Source organism: Meriones unguiculatus, chromosome 16 (assembly GCF_030254825.1).
Source record: "Meriones unguiculatus strain TT.TT164.6M chromosome 16, Bangor_MerUng_6.1, whole genome shotgun sequence".
Taxonomy (NCBI): Eukaryota; Metazoa; Chordata; class Mammalia; order Rodentia; family Muridae; genus Meriones; species Meriones unguiculatus.
In genome coordinates, this window is record NC_083363.1 from 31,994,600 (window position 1) to 32,009,241 (window position 14,642).

At 44.6% G+C, this 14,642-nt stretch overlaps 1 protein-coding gene across 2 annotated transcripts in view; it reads left to right on the forward strand.

The window, feature by feature from the left end:
• The first annotated feature begins 410 nt into the window (after window positions 1-410).
• Kif6 (kinesin family member 6) overlaps window positions 411-14,642 on the forward strand; it is a 285,962-nt gene continuing 271,730 nt past the window's right edge. Inside the window, exons 1-3 of one of the 2 annotated variants that reach the window (XM_060369640.1) lie at window positions 411-568; window positions 5,869-5,978; window positions 11,169-11,243. In XM_060369640.1, coding sequence (XP_060225623.1) covers window positions 503-568; window positions 5,869-5,978; window positions 11,169-11,243 — 251 coding nt within the window. In that variant the 5' untranslated portion in view covers window positions 411-502. Of the gene's footprint in view, window positions 569-5,867; window positions 5,979-11,168; window positions 11,244-14,642 lie in introns of those variants that run through there. The other variant, XM_060369641.1, reaches the window with a different exon arrangement.

Here is a 14,642-nt window from a genome sequence, read left to right on the forward strand (position 1 = left end):
AGTCATCATTTCCAGACGTTTCACATGGGAAGCAGTTTCTCCACTGGGAACTCAGCACTGCCCTTGCCCTTGGGTTGTGATTTTCTGTTGAGAACCTGCTTTATCACACAATGATTTTCAAGTGAATTCAGAGCAGCCTGGAAGTCTCAACCAAAAAAGGACATTTCTTCAATGCGTGATAAACGGCAGGCTGACTTCAGAGAGACGTAACGGAGTTAAGGAATGAGGAAGGAGTTGTTAAAGAAAGGGGCCAGACTCGGGGTTTGCAAACCCTTTAACCCAGGTCCCAAGAGCATCCTATGCACATGCGCAGTGATCCCTGCTCGGTCCCGCCCACAACCAATTAGGGAGAGGAGGCGGGATCCCCGGGCCGCGGTGCCGCTTGGGTAGCATCCTTGGTTACTGTTGCTAGGGCAGCTGGTCTCTGCAGGAGGTGGAGTGGGAAGTTTCAAGGGGACTGGACTCAGCAAGGTCAAGGGTCAGTGCGGAGGCTCAGCTGGCGATGGTGAAGCAGACAATCCAGATATTTGCTAGGGTGAAGCCCCCGATGCGGAAGCAGCAGCAGGGGGTACGAGCCACCCGGCCGGGTGTGGGGCGCGTGGGAGGGCCGGCGCGGGGCGCGGGGCGCGGGGCGCGGGGCGCGGGGCGCGGGGCGCGGGGCGCGGGGCGCGGGGCGCGGGGCGCGGGGCGCGGGGCGCGGGGCGCGGGGCGCGGGGCGCGGGGCGCGGGGCGCGGGGCAGCGTAGCTGAATGCATCCCCGGGGGCGGGCCACCTCAGCCCAGCGCCTGGCATACGTGTGCACACTAGTGCACGTGGGCCCGACTGCACGCTCAGCTGCACGGTTTCCGTCCACACTCTGGCGCTTCTTGGAACTCTACTCGGCCACTGCCTTCCAGCCCTGCACACACAGCTCGGAGCTGGGGCTAAAGGGCCCCAGCGGGGAAACCCGTGTTCAAGTTCTGTAAGGCACACTCGGACAGTTACAGACAAGCATGCACAGGTGCTTTCTTTTGCATTCTACAGCCTGCGGGGTTTCTTACCTAACTGCTTTGCTGTCCTGCTGCATCCCTGGTTTGTTTGTCTGACACACTTTCATAAATCCAGAAGTTTGCCAAGGCTGGGAAGACAGGCCTTTCCACTTCTGCCTCCAGGGTGAGCGTGGTCATGGCTGCTGTGTTTGGAGAAATCACCACCCACCTGTCAGTTGACTTTTCTGGGTTATGTGTGGTCCTCTGCTGGGACTCTTGTCATTTTACCCACGAGGACACTGCGTGGTAGGTTAAATAAAGTGACCAGAGTGCCCAACTTGTGAGCAGCGGGACCTGACTTTTGTTTAATTTTAATTTAATTTGTTGTTTGTCTTTAGACAGGGTCTCACTATGTAGTCTTGGCCGGCGGGGAACGCAGTATGTAGACCAGGTTGGCCTTGAACTCACAGAAATCCACCTGACTCTGCCTCCTAAATTATTAAAGGCATTCCACTACTCCTGCCTTTAATTTAATATTGTGTGTGTGTAGATTTTCAAGACAGGGTTTCTCTGTGTAGCCTTGGCTGTCCTAGGCTCGAACTCGCAGTGATCTGCCTGCCTCTGCCTCCCTGAGTGCTGCTTTTAAAGGTGTGTGGCATCAATCCCAGCTTAATTTAATTTTACATTTGTATCAAAATTTTTAATTGTTTTGCAGTCTCTCCATCTCCTCTCTCCTCTTTCTACCTTTCCCACCCAAACCTGCTTCCCAACAAGCTTCACAGCCCCTTTCAAGTTTTTTTTTTGTTTTGTTTTGTTTTGTTGTTTTATTTGGTGCAAGTCACTGGGTTTAGTTTTTGTTTGTTTGTTTTGTTTTTGTTTTTCAATATTGGGTTTCTCTGTGTAGCCCCGGCAGCCCTGGAACTCACTGTGTAGCCCAAGCTTACTGCAAACTCAGAGTCCACCTGCCTTTGCTGGGATTAAAGGCGTTGTCACCGCCAAGCTGGCACTGAGTTTAGTTTTCATTAAGGATTTTTAAAATTACATTTCTTCTTCAGAAAACAAACAAACAAACCCCCAGCTTTTTTTTTTCTGACTTACAGAGTCAGACAATTTGGTTCGTATTCATGAATGCCTAGAATAAGCATATGATTCGTATGTTTAACCTCTATTCTTTTTCAGTGCTGTGTGTCTGTATGCGAATGTGTAACATTAAGGCATCTTATAATTTAGAATTTGCCTCCGATAACTTATGTTCTTAAGACAAGGTAATTATAATGTGTCTGTTTTCACCAGCAGTGGCCCTTTTTCTAGTGAAAAACATTCAGGAGAAACTGTAAGAAAGGACTCCAAAGAAAGCATTATCCATTGGAAAAAAAAGTTGCTTTTATTTTATATTTATGAGCGTTTTGCCTGCACACAAAACACTGAGTGCATGCAGTGTCTGCAGAGGCCAGTGAAGGGCACTGGATCCCCTGGAGCTGGAGTTACAGATGGTTGTGAGCTGCCATGTGGGTGCTAGGAATCAAACTCCTGTAAGAGCAGTGCTCTTAACCTCGGAACCATCTCTCCAGCCCTCAAATCAGCCATGTTTATTTAAAGAAATAAAACTGTAGAAAGAGAACCTTGGACATCTTTGCCTCTAACTCTCCTTGCAATCAATCACCTACACAAAGACCTTTTAAAGCACTTATGATATCGACCCCCTGATTCTTAGACTTTGCCTTGACTTGGCAGTCAAGGAGAAGTTCATCCGTGGTAAGGTGGAGGGGAGCAGCGGTATGAACGGGAAGCTGGTGAGGAGTCTTGATGCTTAGTTATTTTGATGATTGTTCTTTACTGTTTTCCTAATGAACATGGAGAAGGGGTTGTTTGGTCCTCTGAGCAGTGAGCTTGATGTCATGCTGTGTTTTCATGATGCCACATTCTAGCAGCGACGTTCATTATGCTGCAAGCACAAGCAGAAGAGAACAGAAATGGGCAGATACCTGGATAGTGTGTCCCTGCTGCCTCCTGTGTCCAGGACTCTCAAACTTAGCACCGTTCTTCCCTGACTGGGAATGCTGCTTCTGATACAAAATCAAAAGCAACTCCAAGGCTTCATTCATCCATATGTCCATCCATCCATCCTTGAGTCATTACAATATGAATCATAGCAATTTGTAGACTAGGTCAGGCCTGGTGGTTCACAGCGTTTAGCTGTGTTGGTGGTTGGGTGACAGGGTACCGAATCGGGGGGATTGCTGTGAGTTTGGGGTCAGCCTGTGCCACATAGTGAGAGCCAGATAGGTGTTGATCACTACTGAATGCTACTTTGGTTTTTGTTTGATTGATTGTTTGTTTAAACACTCCAGTGAGGGTGAGGTGGCAAACACCTTCAAACCCAGTAGTAGGAAGACAGAGGCTGCTGTGTAGTTCAATCGGTTCTACCATCGTGAATTCCAAGACAGCCAGGACTTCACACTGAGACCTTTGCTCAAAATCAGCACACAAGAGGCGTGCCCGCAAGGCACACACACACACACACACACACACACACACAGAGAGAGAGAGAGAGAGAGAGAGAGAGAGAGAGAGAGAGAACAACAATGAGAAAATAATAACAAACAAAAACAAGACAATACAAACCTTGCATTTTTTTTCTGCTTCTTTGCCTAAAGAGATGATAAATTCTTTGTAAGAGAGAGGGTGAAAACTACCCTATTATACTAAAGATTCTGGTTTGAAGGATATATTTTCTTCTTCCCTTTGATGGTGGTAGTGCTAGGGTTTGAACCCAGGGCCACCTAGGTGCTAGGAACACCCTGACGCTGTTCTGCCTCCTAGCTCTCTAAGGACTTCATAATGCCTTGAAGAATGTATCTCCACTCCCACCCCCCTGAGAGAGGGGTTCACTGTGTATCCTTGGCTGTCTTGGAACTCATTCTGTAGACCAGGCTGGCCTTGAACTCTCAGAGATCCACCTGCCTCTGCCTCCCAAATTCTGGGATTAAAGGCGTGCACCACCACCGACTAAAGAATGTCTTAATCACAATGCCGGGAATTCATTTCCTACTCCAGTTCCCCCTCTGATTACTGAGCGTAGAGAGACAGCGGCTGTCTATAAAGATTTTATTTAAATTTTTTGACTATGTGTGAGCATCTGTATTTGCGTTTGTGCATGTGAGCACAGATCCCCTCAGAGGCCAGAAGGAGAAAGCCCCTGGAGCTGGTCTCTTGTGTCCTCTGGAAGAATGGCAAGTGCTTTAACCACTGAGATCTCCAGCTTCCACTCCAAGATACAGATTGTTAAAGAAGTGTGTGTCACCCGTCAGCTTTGTGTATTTCGTGTCAAACACACTCCTTTCATTCACTGTAAGAATCTGCTTCAGCCAGACATGGTGGCACATGCTTTTACTCCCAGCGCTTGGGGTTGGGGGCAGCAAGGGGTGGCTCTCTGCCAGCTGGGTCAACATAGAGATCCAAGCCAGGGTTACACAGTGAGATCCTGTCTCAAAGTTTAAAAAAATTTTTTGCTTTGGGAATTATTCATACTTTTTGTTAGCTTAGGTAACCTTTCCTTGGGTAGTAATATGACTCTTACCCTCTAATCTTGCATGTAAGTGACTCTAGCTTAAATAGGAAGTGTTGCCTGTAAGAAAGTATTTTATTTCCTGGTGAAAGACAAGAGGTCTTTTTAAAAAATCTCCTTTTTATGGTGCATTACAACCACTTCCATTCACATTACATCATTTGAGCCCCACCCCCAAACACTCTTTCGAGGGAGGCTGGCGATTCTGTTTCCCATACTTTATATGTAAGGGGCCTTTGATTCTGAGAGTGGTAGCTGCTCACACACCTGGTAGTTGGGTTCAGTGTGCCGACATTAAATCTCAAGGTTTCCTTAGAGGGTTGACTTGCTTTTCCTGGCCAAGAAATAAACACGTGTGTAATGGAGACAAGAATCAGAAAATGGCACCACTGTCAGGAGGTTAGGTCCCTCTGTTTCCATATCATCTTGGAAGATGGAAGTGATTTCTCCCTGGTCACTTAGCAAAAGTAGTGGCTGAGCTAAGTTGACATGCACAGGACATCTAAGACATGAAGCTCACACATCCTTTCAACCCACATGACCCACCGAATTCCTGAAACTTGGGAGTCTGTGTCCGAGGGTCACACCTGCTCAGAAGTGCTTATGGGCTGTATCGAGAATGTGAATCTCTCTAGAACAGGGGAGCCACACTTATCATAAGGCTCTCAAGGCTCTTCTCAAGGACAAGAAGGATGCGTTTACCCAATCAGATTTGCATATTAGAGCATGCAAAGATGCTCAGGGCCTGGGTACAGCAGTGTGGTGGTTTGAATGAGAATGTCTCCCGTTGGCTCAGGTATTTGAATACCTGGTCCCCAGCTGTTGGCACTGTTTCAGGAAGTTACGGAATGTTTAGAAGGTGGAGCCTTGCTAGGGAAGGTACTCACTGAGTTGGACCTTTTGGCTGTACAGCCTTGCCCCATTCCCAGTTCACTGTCTTTGCTTCATGTTTGTGTTTGTCATCTCTCAGATTCCTGCTCTGGCTGCCTGCTATCATCTACGTCCACCCCCCACCCCGCCGCCATTGTGGATTCTCCCATAGGAACCCCAAGCCAAAATAAACTCTTACATGAGTTGCTTCTGGTCATGGCATTTCATCACAGTAGCAAAAGTAACTAACATGAACAGCAATTTAGGTTTTAACTCTTGTTTTGTTCTATGTATTTGTCTGAGTCCAGTGACAGTGCAAAGAGAACTTTACGTACTATACCATGCTATGGTATTTTGTCACAAGAGCACATTTTTTGTACTGTTGCAGTGTTAATCATATCCAGGTCAGAGGTCACTCTGGGATTTTACCATTTACATCTACCCTCGTTCTTGTATTTGCAGATCTATTCCATAGATGAAGATGAAAAATTAACATCTAGCTTGGAAATTATCCTACCTCGAGATCTGGCAGATGGATTCGTGAACAATAAGCGAGAGAGCTACAAGTTTAAGTAAGCTTTGTGTTCCTCCTCTTTGTTACTTCATCACTGGGCAGATGCTTGTGCCATGTCAGTTTCTGTTGCTGAGGTCATCAGCCCATTTCTGTGGCAAGGGCAATATGGCCATCTCATTCGATACAAAGAAGTCAAGTTCATTATTGTGCCCAAGATTTAAAGGTAGGTTCTGTGTTTGAGATTCTATCCCAGGCCTGGAGATTTGACTCTGGCTGCAAAGTGCTTACCTTCTGAGCCTGAGGACCTGAGTTCTCATGTGAAAGCCGGACACACCAATGCACGCCTGATATCCCAGTAAGGACTACATGGGAGGCAGAGGCAGGAAGACCCTGTAAGCTCACAAGCCAGAGCCAACTAACCTAAAGTTCCAGGCGAGTGAGAGGTCCTTTCTCAAACAGAGGTGTTGAAAGCAACCTTGAGTATGGATCTGTGACGTTGACCTCTGACCCCTACACTTACATTGCGAACACATGCACTCCTCCACACACAAATATGCACACATATGAATACATATAAGATAATAAAGAAGTAGCACGATTACAGTCTTAAATTCCATCTTTGCTTTGTGATCTGTGAGTATCGAGTGTTATTATTTTCCTGTTCTTCCCATCATGGGTTAGTCCCTACATGAAGCCCATGAATGTGTAAATGTGATTAAAGGGGGGATGTTAATGTCCAGTCTGTGTGTTACTTAGGTGGTCTTTCTTTGGAATGTAAATGATACATAGGCCTCAGGTACTCACGAACATATCTAATACCTATAATGTTTAGTGGAACAACACCCACTTGAACCAGCTGTGGCCTGAAATGAGGTACTCTGTAAAGTATTCCTTTATTTTGGATATTGATTCAATATGAGAAAAAATTAAAGAGACTGTAAAATATCTCAGGAACTTTTTCATATTGATCTCATATCATAGTGACAAAAAAAAAATTGGATATAGTGTATTAGTCTAATTAATTTCCCAGCCTCCATTTTACTTAAAAAAAAAAAACTGCAGCTGGAACACTTTCATTATCATTTATGGATGGTTTTATATTTCTCTTGGGTAATGCTTAACCACATGGATTGGGTGAATGTCCCAACCACCTACTCCTTGTCTTTCTTCACTGCCAGCCTGAGGGGTGAGAGATCCAGGCCTTAGGGACAGGAAGGACAAGGTCCTTAAGATAGAAGAGCATCTGGTTGTTTGAAGAAAGAAAGGGGACCCCTGAGATTTACAGAGCAAGCGAGGGATACAAGGGAAGATGACAGGCCAAAGGGCACAGACAGGCCAGATTATACAGAACCTCGTGAGTCACTGGAGTTGTCAGGGAATTTGGGTGGGGTATGTCTTATTGCCTCAAGGTCACCAACAACCAGGCGAAAGAAGCCAGAGAGCTCTGTTCCTCAGTGCCACGGGTAGGAAGAGGATGGTGCTGAGGAATTTGGGTGGGGTATGTCTTATTACCTCAAGGTCACCAACAACCAGGCGAAAGAAGCCAGAGAGCTCTGTTCCTCAGTGCCACGGGCAGGAAGAGGATGGTGCTGAGGAAGATGGAGCCATCACACTCCTGTTGCAGTAGCGTGGCACTTGCTGACATTTGCAGCATGTGCTGTGAAGAGGCAAGGAAGTCAGGTCAACACAGCTGTAGCCTGGCCTTGGTAGGAAGTGGAGTGCTGAGAAATGTCCCATGTGTCCATTCTGTATCCATGGGTCTAACCAACATGGGGCCTAGAAAGGATCAAAACTGTCTTTGCTGAACACACTGACTCTTTTGTCATCTTTCCAGAAACAGCAGAGTATTAAGCCATTTACACGACACTTGCATTCTGTTAGGTATTGTGAACACTGAAGAATGTATGGAAAGAGGTTCCTGGACTGTATGCAGATGCTGTTATATAAGAGATCTGTACACCTGCAGATTTTGGTGTCTGAGGATGCCTAGGCAGGACTCTGATTGGATTATGGCCATTTGGAGGTCAGAGTTGATTGAGTTTGCCAGTGACTTCATTACAGAGGAAAGCAGAAAGATAGGAGTCAAAGGCACCAGGGAGTTTGGGACTGAGAATTTAGAAGGATGGAGTGGTCATCTTGTGGGGTCAGAAAGATTTTGAAAAAGGCATCAGGCAGGAAACCTGTGTGCAGTTAAAATGGGCTTTAGGCAAACCCTACACAACATCCTAATGAATGAAAGGACATTCTGGTCATCCGGAGCCCCAAGTTCTGTCTTGGTGTGTTATTTATGACCATGAGGACCACATGGCTCTCTTACCTCCATAGACCTCAACTTCATCTTCCTAAGAGATTTGACTGAACTTGTTGCAGCTAGTCTGAACTGTAGGATTCTCTTTTGTCCTCAGAAGACAGCTGGTCAAAGTTCCTCTCCAGAGCGTAACATAACTCTGTTGTGAAAATCAAATGTTTAGAGATGGTAATATTTGGTGCTCAATATGCAATTACTTTATATATTGTAAACTTTTATCTTGAAGTCTTCATTCTAAAGTAGGTATATAATAGAGAAATCTGGAATGTTTCTTCTTCCACTGTTTTTATAAAGACCAGAGGATATATTTTTAAAATGATTGAGTGAATTCAATTTTTAAAATTTAAAATTTTAATTTAAAACTATTTTTTTAATTTAAAAATTATGAATATGTGTGTACATACATGTAAGTAGAGGTACCATGGAGGCCAGAAGAGGGATTTGGATCCCCTGGAGTTGGATTTACAGGTGGTTGCAAGCGGCCCTGTGTGGTGCTGGAAACTGAACTCGGATCCTCTGAAAGAACAACAAGTTCTCTTAACTTTAACAGCTGAGCCATCTCTCTGACCACGTGACATCATGCCCCTGCCCAAAGAATTCCGTACACTTTATGAATATTATTCTAAAATTATATCTCAGTCTAATCAAAACCTTGGTAGAGCGCATGGCTTGTGGGAGGCACTTGATATGTATTTGTGAAATAGGTAAGTGAGTAGATAGGCTGACCATAATTAACCTTGTATAAGGAACCTTTCCTTGTTGATTTCATGGTGGCTCAGTGCCATTTTGAAAGTTCCTGGCACCACTTGATGTTACGGTGACAGATGAAATGACTTGTTCTTCAGGGAATTTGGGTGGGGTATGTCTTATTGCCTCAAGGTCACCAACAACCAGGCGAAAGAAGCCAGAGAGCTCTGTTCCTCAGTGGCCTCCAGGAGCCCTGCAGGAGGTCTGTAATCCAATACCAGAGTAGATCGAGAGTCCACCCTGCTCTTTAGAGCACACTCTTGCATGGTGCCCATGTGTTCCCTGGACCTCTGTGCCATGCTGGCATACAGATCTAAAGCTGTGTACCGATAGTGTTTGAAGGGATAATAGGCACACTAACAGCAAATGCTACCACCCCAAACCTAGTGTTCCCTCCTAAGACCTTAGAAAAGTTGTTCTCAATCTGTGGGTCATGATCCCACTTGGGGGTCAAATAACCCTTTCACAAATATCACCTAAGACCATGGAAAAACATAGATTTTACAATAAAATTAGTAACAGTAGCAAAACTAAAGTTATAAAGAAGCAGTGAAAATAATGTTATGGTTGGAGGTCACCACAACATGAGGAAGGTTGAAAACCTCTGTTCTATCTCAGTGTATATGTAGTCCACCATTCGCTCATCTAAAATGAAGGTTGATAAGCCCTGGGAAGCCTTTGAGGTTAATATTGGTCATTGGTGATACATTTCTTTCTCTTTTGTATTTCTAATCTTAACTCTGGGTATCCATCCGAACTCCTTGAAGGTAACAACTGTATTAAAAGTCCCCCAAGGTCTTGCTGCTTTAGTTGAATATGGCCAGTTGACTTGTGTAGGCAGGCAGGTTGACCAGAACTCCATAGTCATCTGAAAGCTGTTTATGATGCCCTCAAAAGTTTTGCTTGAAAGTTTTTACTTTAAAGGCCACATCCTCTCAGCTTTTGTTTTGAAATAATGTAAGGTACTGGGAAGAGATCACAGCTGGAAAAGTGAGCTTGAAAAGCTTTAACAGCTTCAGAACTTCTGTTTGATTCCTGGAACCCACATTTTAAAAGCCAGATGGGATGCCATGCTGTGATCCCAGAACCAGGGAGGCAGAAACAGGTCAATCTGTAGGGCTTGCTGGCCAGTCAACCTAGCTTGCCTGGTGAGCACCAGGGCAGTAAGAGACCTTCTTTAAAATACAAGACAGATGAAAGACACACAAGCTTGTCTTCTGACCTCCACATATACTCCCTGCCAGGCACTCTCTCTGTCTCTAGCATGCATGAAGCTACACTTGCATACATATAAACACACATATACACATGCATGCAGCTGTACCTGCATACACATAAACCTTCAGACACACACACAGAGAAAAATTTAAATACATAAAAAACAAAAAATTGGTCTGTCAGTGCTCTCTGTGGAAGATTCTCTTTTGTGATGTTTTAGTGAGGGCTGTACTTGCTGTCAGCACCTCACCCCACCACAAGAGAGTAGACTGTCTCACCCAAGTGTTCTGCTGTGCTGGCAATCCTGTACTAAGCTTAAGAGTGATTCAAGGACACTGAAACAGACACTCTGCCACCTCCTAGAACTCCCGTCCTTGCCGGTCTGATAAAGACCCAACTTTGCAGAACAGAGGAGTCTCTTCTCACTTTTAAATCATGGTCAAGAAAATGAGACAGCAGCACCCTAAAGCTGGCATCACTGGTCGTAGGAAAAGGACCTAATATGTGGCCAATCAACTGCAGTTCAGATGCGTTATATTCACAGATTGCACAGTTCATGCTTGCACTCTCCTCACAGGGCAGGCATCAGAGGTCCAAGGGCCTTTTACATCCCCTTCTTGGGCTTGTAACTCATGCAGGTCCGGAGGTTTGACTCTGATGCCAGCCACAGACACTGTCCCTCTTGGTAGCTAAAAATACACAGTTTATTATTTGGTTCAAAGCTGGTGTGATTTATTTCAGAGGGGGACAATTGTACAGATCTTGTCAAAGCCATATTGTTTACCCACTATTTTGTGAGCAAGAATACAATGGCACAGTGTGGGGGGGAGGACAGGGCAAACATTGTGTTAGGCTTGGTAAGCCTGGTGATGTCAGAGTGGGGTCATTTACAAACGTGTTTATGAAAACAAGATTCATTAATCCAATAGCATTTGAAGGCTCAGCCTTGCGATAATTACTACTTTCACGTTGCAGATTTCAAAGGATTTTTGACCAAGATGCTAAGCAAGATATCATTTTCGAGATCATTGCCAAACCAGTTGCTGAGAGGTAGGATTTCCCAGACTCTGTTCAGTGGGTTCGTGGCTTTTCATCTTGTCTTCAATCCTCGGGTAATTGTGGTAATTTGTTTCCATGTATCAGTCATACACTCAGGCTGCAGGGCATGAAACGGTGATAGCATTAATTATTTATATTAATAGCTGTTTGTTTTGGACTCAGATTGTGTTCTTGGAAGCGAACCAGAGATGCAGTCTCATTTTAAAAGGCCCAGTGTGGGGCAGGAGGGATGGCTCAGTGGTTTATTGCGCGTTCTTCACACGCAGAGGCCTGAGTTCAGTTCCCAGTATCCACGGGGGGCAGCTTGCAATCTCCTGCTGTGACAACTCCAGCTCCAAGGATCTGACACCCCCTTCTGGCCTCCAAAAGCACCTATGCAATGTGCACATACTAACCTTCACATATGTGCGCGTATAAAGAAATCCTTTCAAAGGTTCCATAACCAGGGGTGATGTAGGCTGACAGTGCTCAAAGTGCTATGGCTGTTGGTGTTGGAAATCTAAATGGTTTTCTAGCCGTTATTTCAGTTTTTTTTCCTTGATTCAATATTTATTTTATTATTATTATTAATTTTTATGTGTGTGTGTATGCACTTATCTGTGCTTGGTAGTGTTGAAACTAGAGGTCACTGGAGGTCATCATTGAGATGTCTTCCTCAATAGCTTCACTACCTCACTTTTTGAGACAAGAATTTCACTGAACCTGTAATTCACCATGTCAGCAGGAGTGGTTGGCCCATGAGCCCCTAGGACATGCCTGCTTCATTCGAAGTGACGGGTCTGAAAGCATACACTACCGTGCCTGGCTTTTAACATGGGTGCTGGGCATCCGACTCAGGTCCTCATTCTTATTTGGGAAACAAGCACTGTACCTACTGAGTCATTTTCTCGACCCCTCGGAATTTTAAACAAATGATTGGGAGGACAAAGAACAATGAGAAAAGAGGACACTTTGGGAGGCCCGAGGATGGTTGGACCTGCCTCCGTGGCTTGTCAAAGCTTGGTGTTTCCTCTCTAGGGCCATCTGTTTCCGTATACCCAGGCAGTTTCAGGCTGCTGACTATAACAATAAAATTTTCATGGTGATGCTGGACAATCAGACACAAACATATTGATACATCTTGGCAAGGTGTTAGATCTAGAGCAGTGCTTCTCAAACTGTGGGTCACTGGCAAACCTCTCTCTCCAAAAATTTTACATTGTGATTCATAACAGTAGCGAAATTACAGTTATGAAGTGGCAGCTAAAATAATGTTATGGTTGGGGTCACCACAACATGCAAAACTGTGTGAAAGGATTACAGCAAAAGGAAGGCTGGATAGTCATGGCCCTTGACAAACAAGGGTCCCTTGTGGGGAACCTCACAGGGAGCAACTGCTAATCAGGTTGCTCTGATTGTGAAGCCATTAAAATGGATCAGTGACCATTCATCTTTGCAGGTAAGATGAAATCTCTGCTAAATGAAGCCAATTTTCTAGTCTACTAGTTCATGTAGTTTCCTATGCACAAGGGGTTTTGCTGAATATTAATATTTATTATTGATTTATCTTTTAGTTAAGCAACGGTTATTCCTAAACCAGCTGTATACACAAATCACCACACAGAGACCAGGATTTATTTAATTAACCTAGAGCACAATGCTGGGCAATAGTTATTCCATCCTAAACCTCCAAGCCTGCATAGTTTCCTCCCATTCAGATTTCTCACATTATAGTTGCTTTTAGTCATATCTTACAGGTCCAGTTCATCTCTGCTCGTGGTTCCAGTTCTTTTCTTATATCTCTCCTCTCCGACTTCTTCCACTTGCTTCCTTCTCCTCCCCTCTGGACCAGGATGTCCCACCCTATTCTCTCATTTCCTCAGCATTGGCTGGATGTTTAATTGACAATATAGAGAACAAATGGTGGCATGCTTACACAAACTTGAGACAGGTGATGCTTACAATAAACATCACGATACAGTATCCAGATTGAAACCAGATAGTGGGGTTGAGAAATCAGCATTTGAATGAACAAGGGTAAATTGTATACATTCCACAAGAGCATTATACCAACAAAGGGGAAAAACCCACTGTCACACCTTGTCCCTCACACTTTTGTTTTATGGACTTTGCCTAAAGCAAGCTCTTTTCATCTCATGCAGTCTTCCTTCATTGATAAAATACAATCACAGCAGGCTTTGTTTCTTCTATAACCACAACCAGGCAATCTGTTTTTGGATTAAATTCAGGTTGCCCTAGTCAGATGTCAAAGATGAGTGAAATTACACTCCTTTCAGTAATCTTTAGGGTTAGGTTATTTTACAGAGTTAATCTTGCATTTTATTTTAACAAGTTGTATTTATGTATGTGTGTATGGATACACACGTGTATGTAGGTACCTGCAGAGGACAGAAGCAGGCACAGGATTCCGTGGAACTGGAGATACGGATGGTCATGGGCTAACATGTGGATGCTGGGAACCAAAGCTTGGTCCTCTGCAAGATCAGGAAATGATCCCGGCCATTAAACCATGTCTCCAAACTCTAGTCTTTGTGTTTTATTTTGAAACTTTGTTTACTCATTCCTGGAGGGAAACTTGTTTCTGTGTTCTCAGAGCTGGGGTCTTCCTCCTTTACTGAACTCTCCCATCTCCGTTCCCTGCTTTGAGCCTCTGCCCCTTTCCTCAGCTTTTCTTTATCTCAGGTACATATCTGAAGATGCTGGTACATTCACAGATGACCCCAAGATATTTCTAGCCATTTCTGTTTGCCTAACTGTCCTTCCAAAGAATGATAAATGGTGAAGGCCAACAGAAGACAAAGCCTTCTGGGAAATTCTTCCTCCACAGATGAATAGTGCTGAACAAAAACTGACAAGACTTTTACTCTAGTGTTTGGATTTGCAACTTACTATCCATAGCAGAGCTATAGACGCACATTAAATATTGGGGGTGTGGCTTGGTACACCAGTGAGTCTGTTCAATTCTTTGTCACTTGCAAGTCCAAATATCTTCACGTGGAGCATGAACTTGCTTGGCAGGGTTTCTGACCTTCTCTGAATTTTGGGCTTCTATTTTATACCCACCCTTGAGTTCTGCATCAGAATAAGCAGGATATACCTTGTTAAGTAGCAAACGAATTTATTTACTGTTGTTAGATAACACTAAGAATATGCTGTGTGTAGCGCAGAGGGCTTTGACGGCTTCAGAACTTTCCTGTAGAGAACCTCACTCAATCCACGCAGGAGTCTTGTGGAGTCTCTTGCTTTAGGGGAGACACCAGGACCCTGGGCATCAGATTGGCGTTTGCTGGACCACACAGTAATGACGCTGTAGATGTAAGACGAGAACAGATCTTCCCCTCCCTGTGAGTTGACCCTTACTTTGTTTTAATCACTTTTAGCATCTGTCAC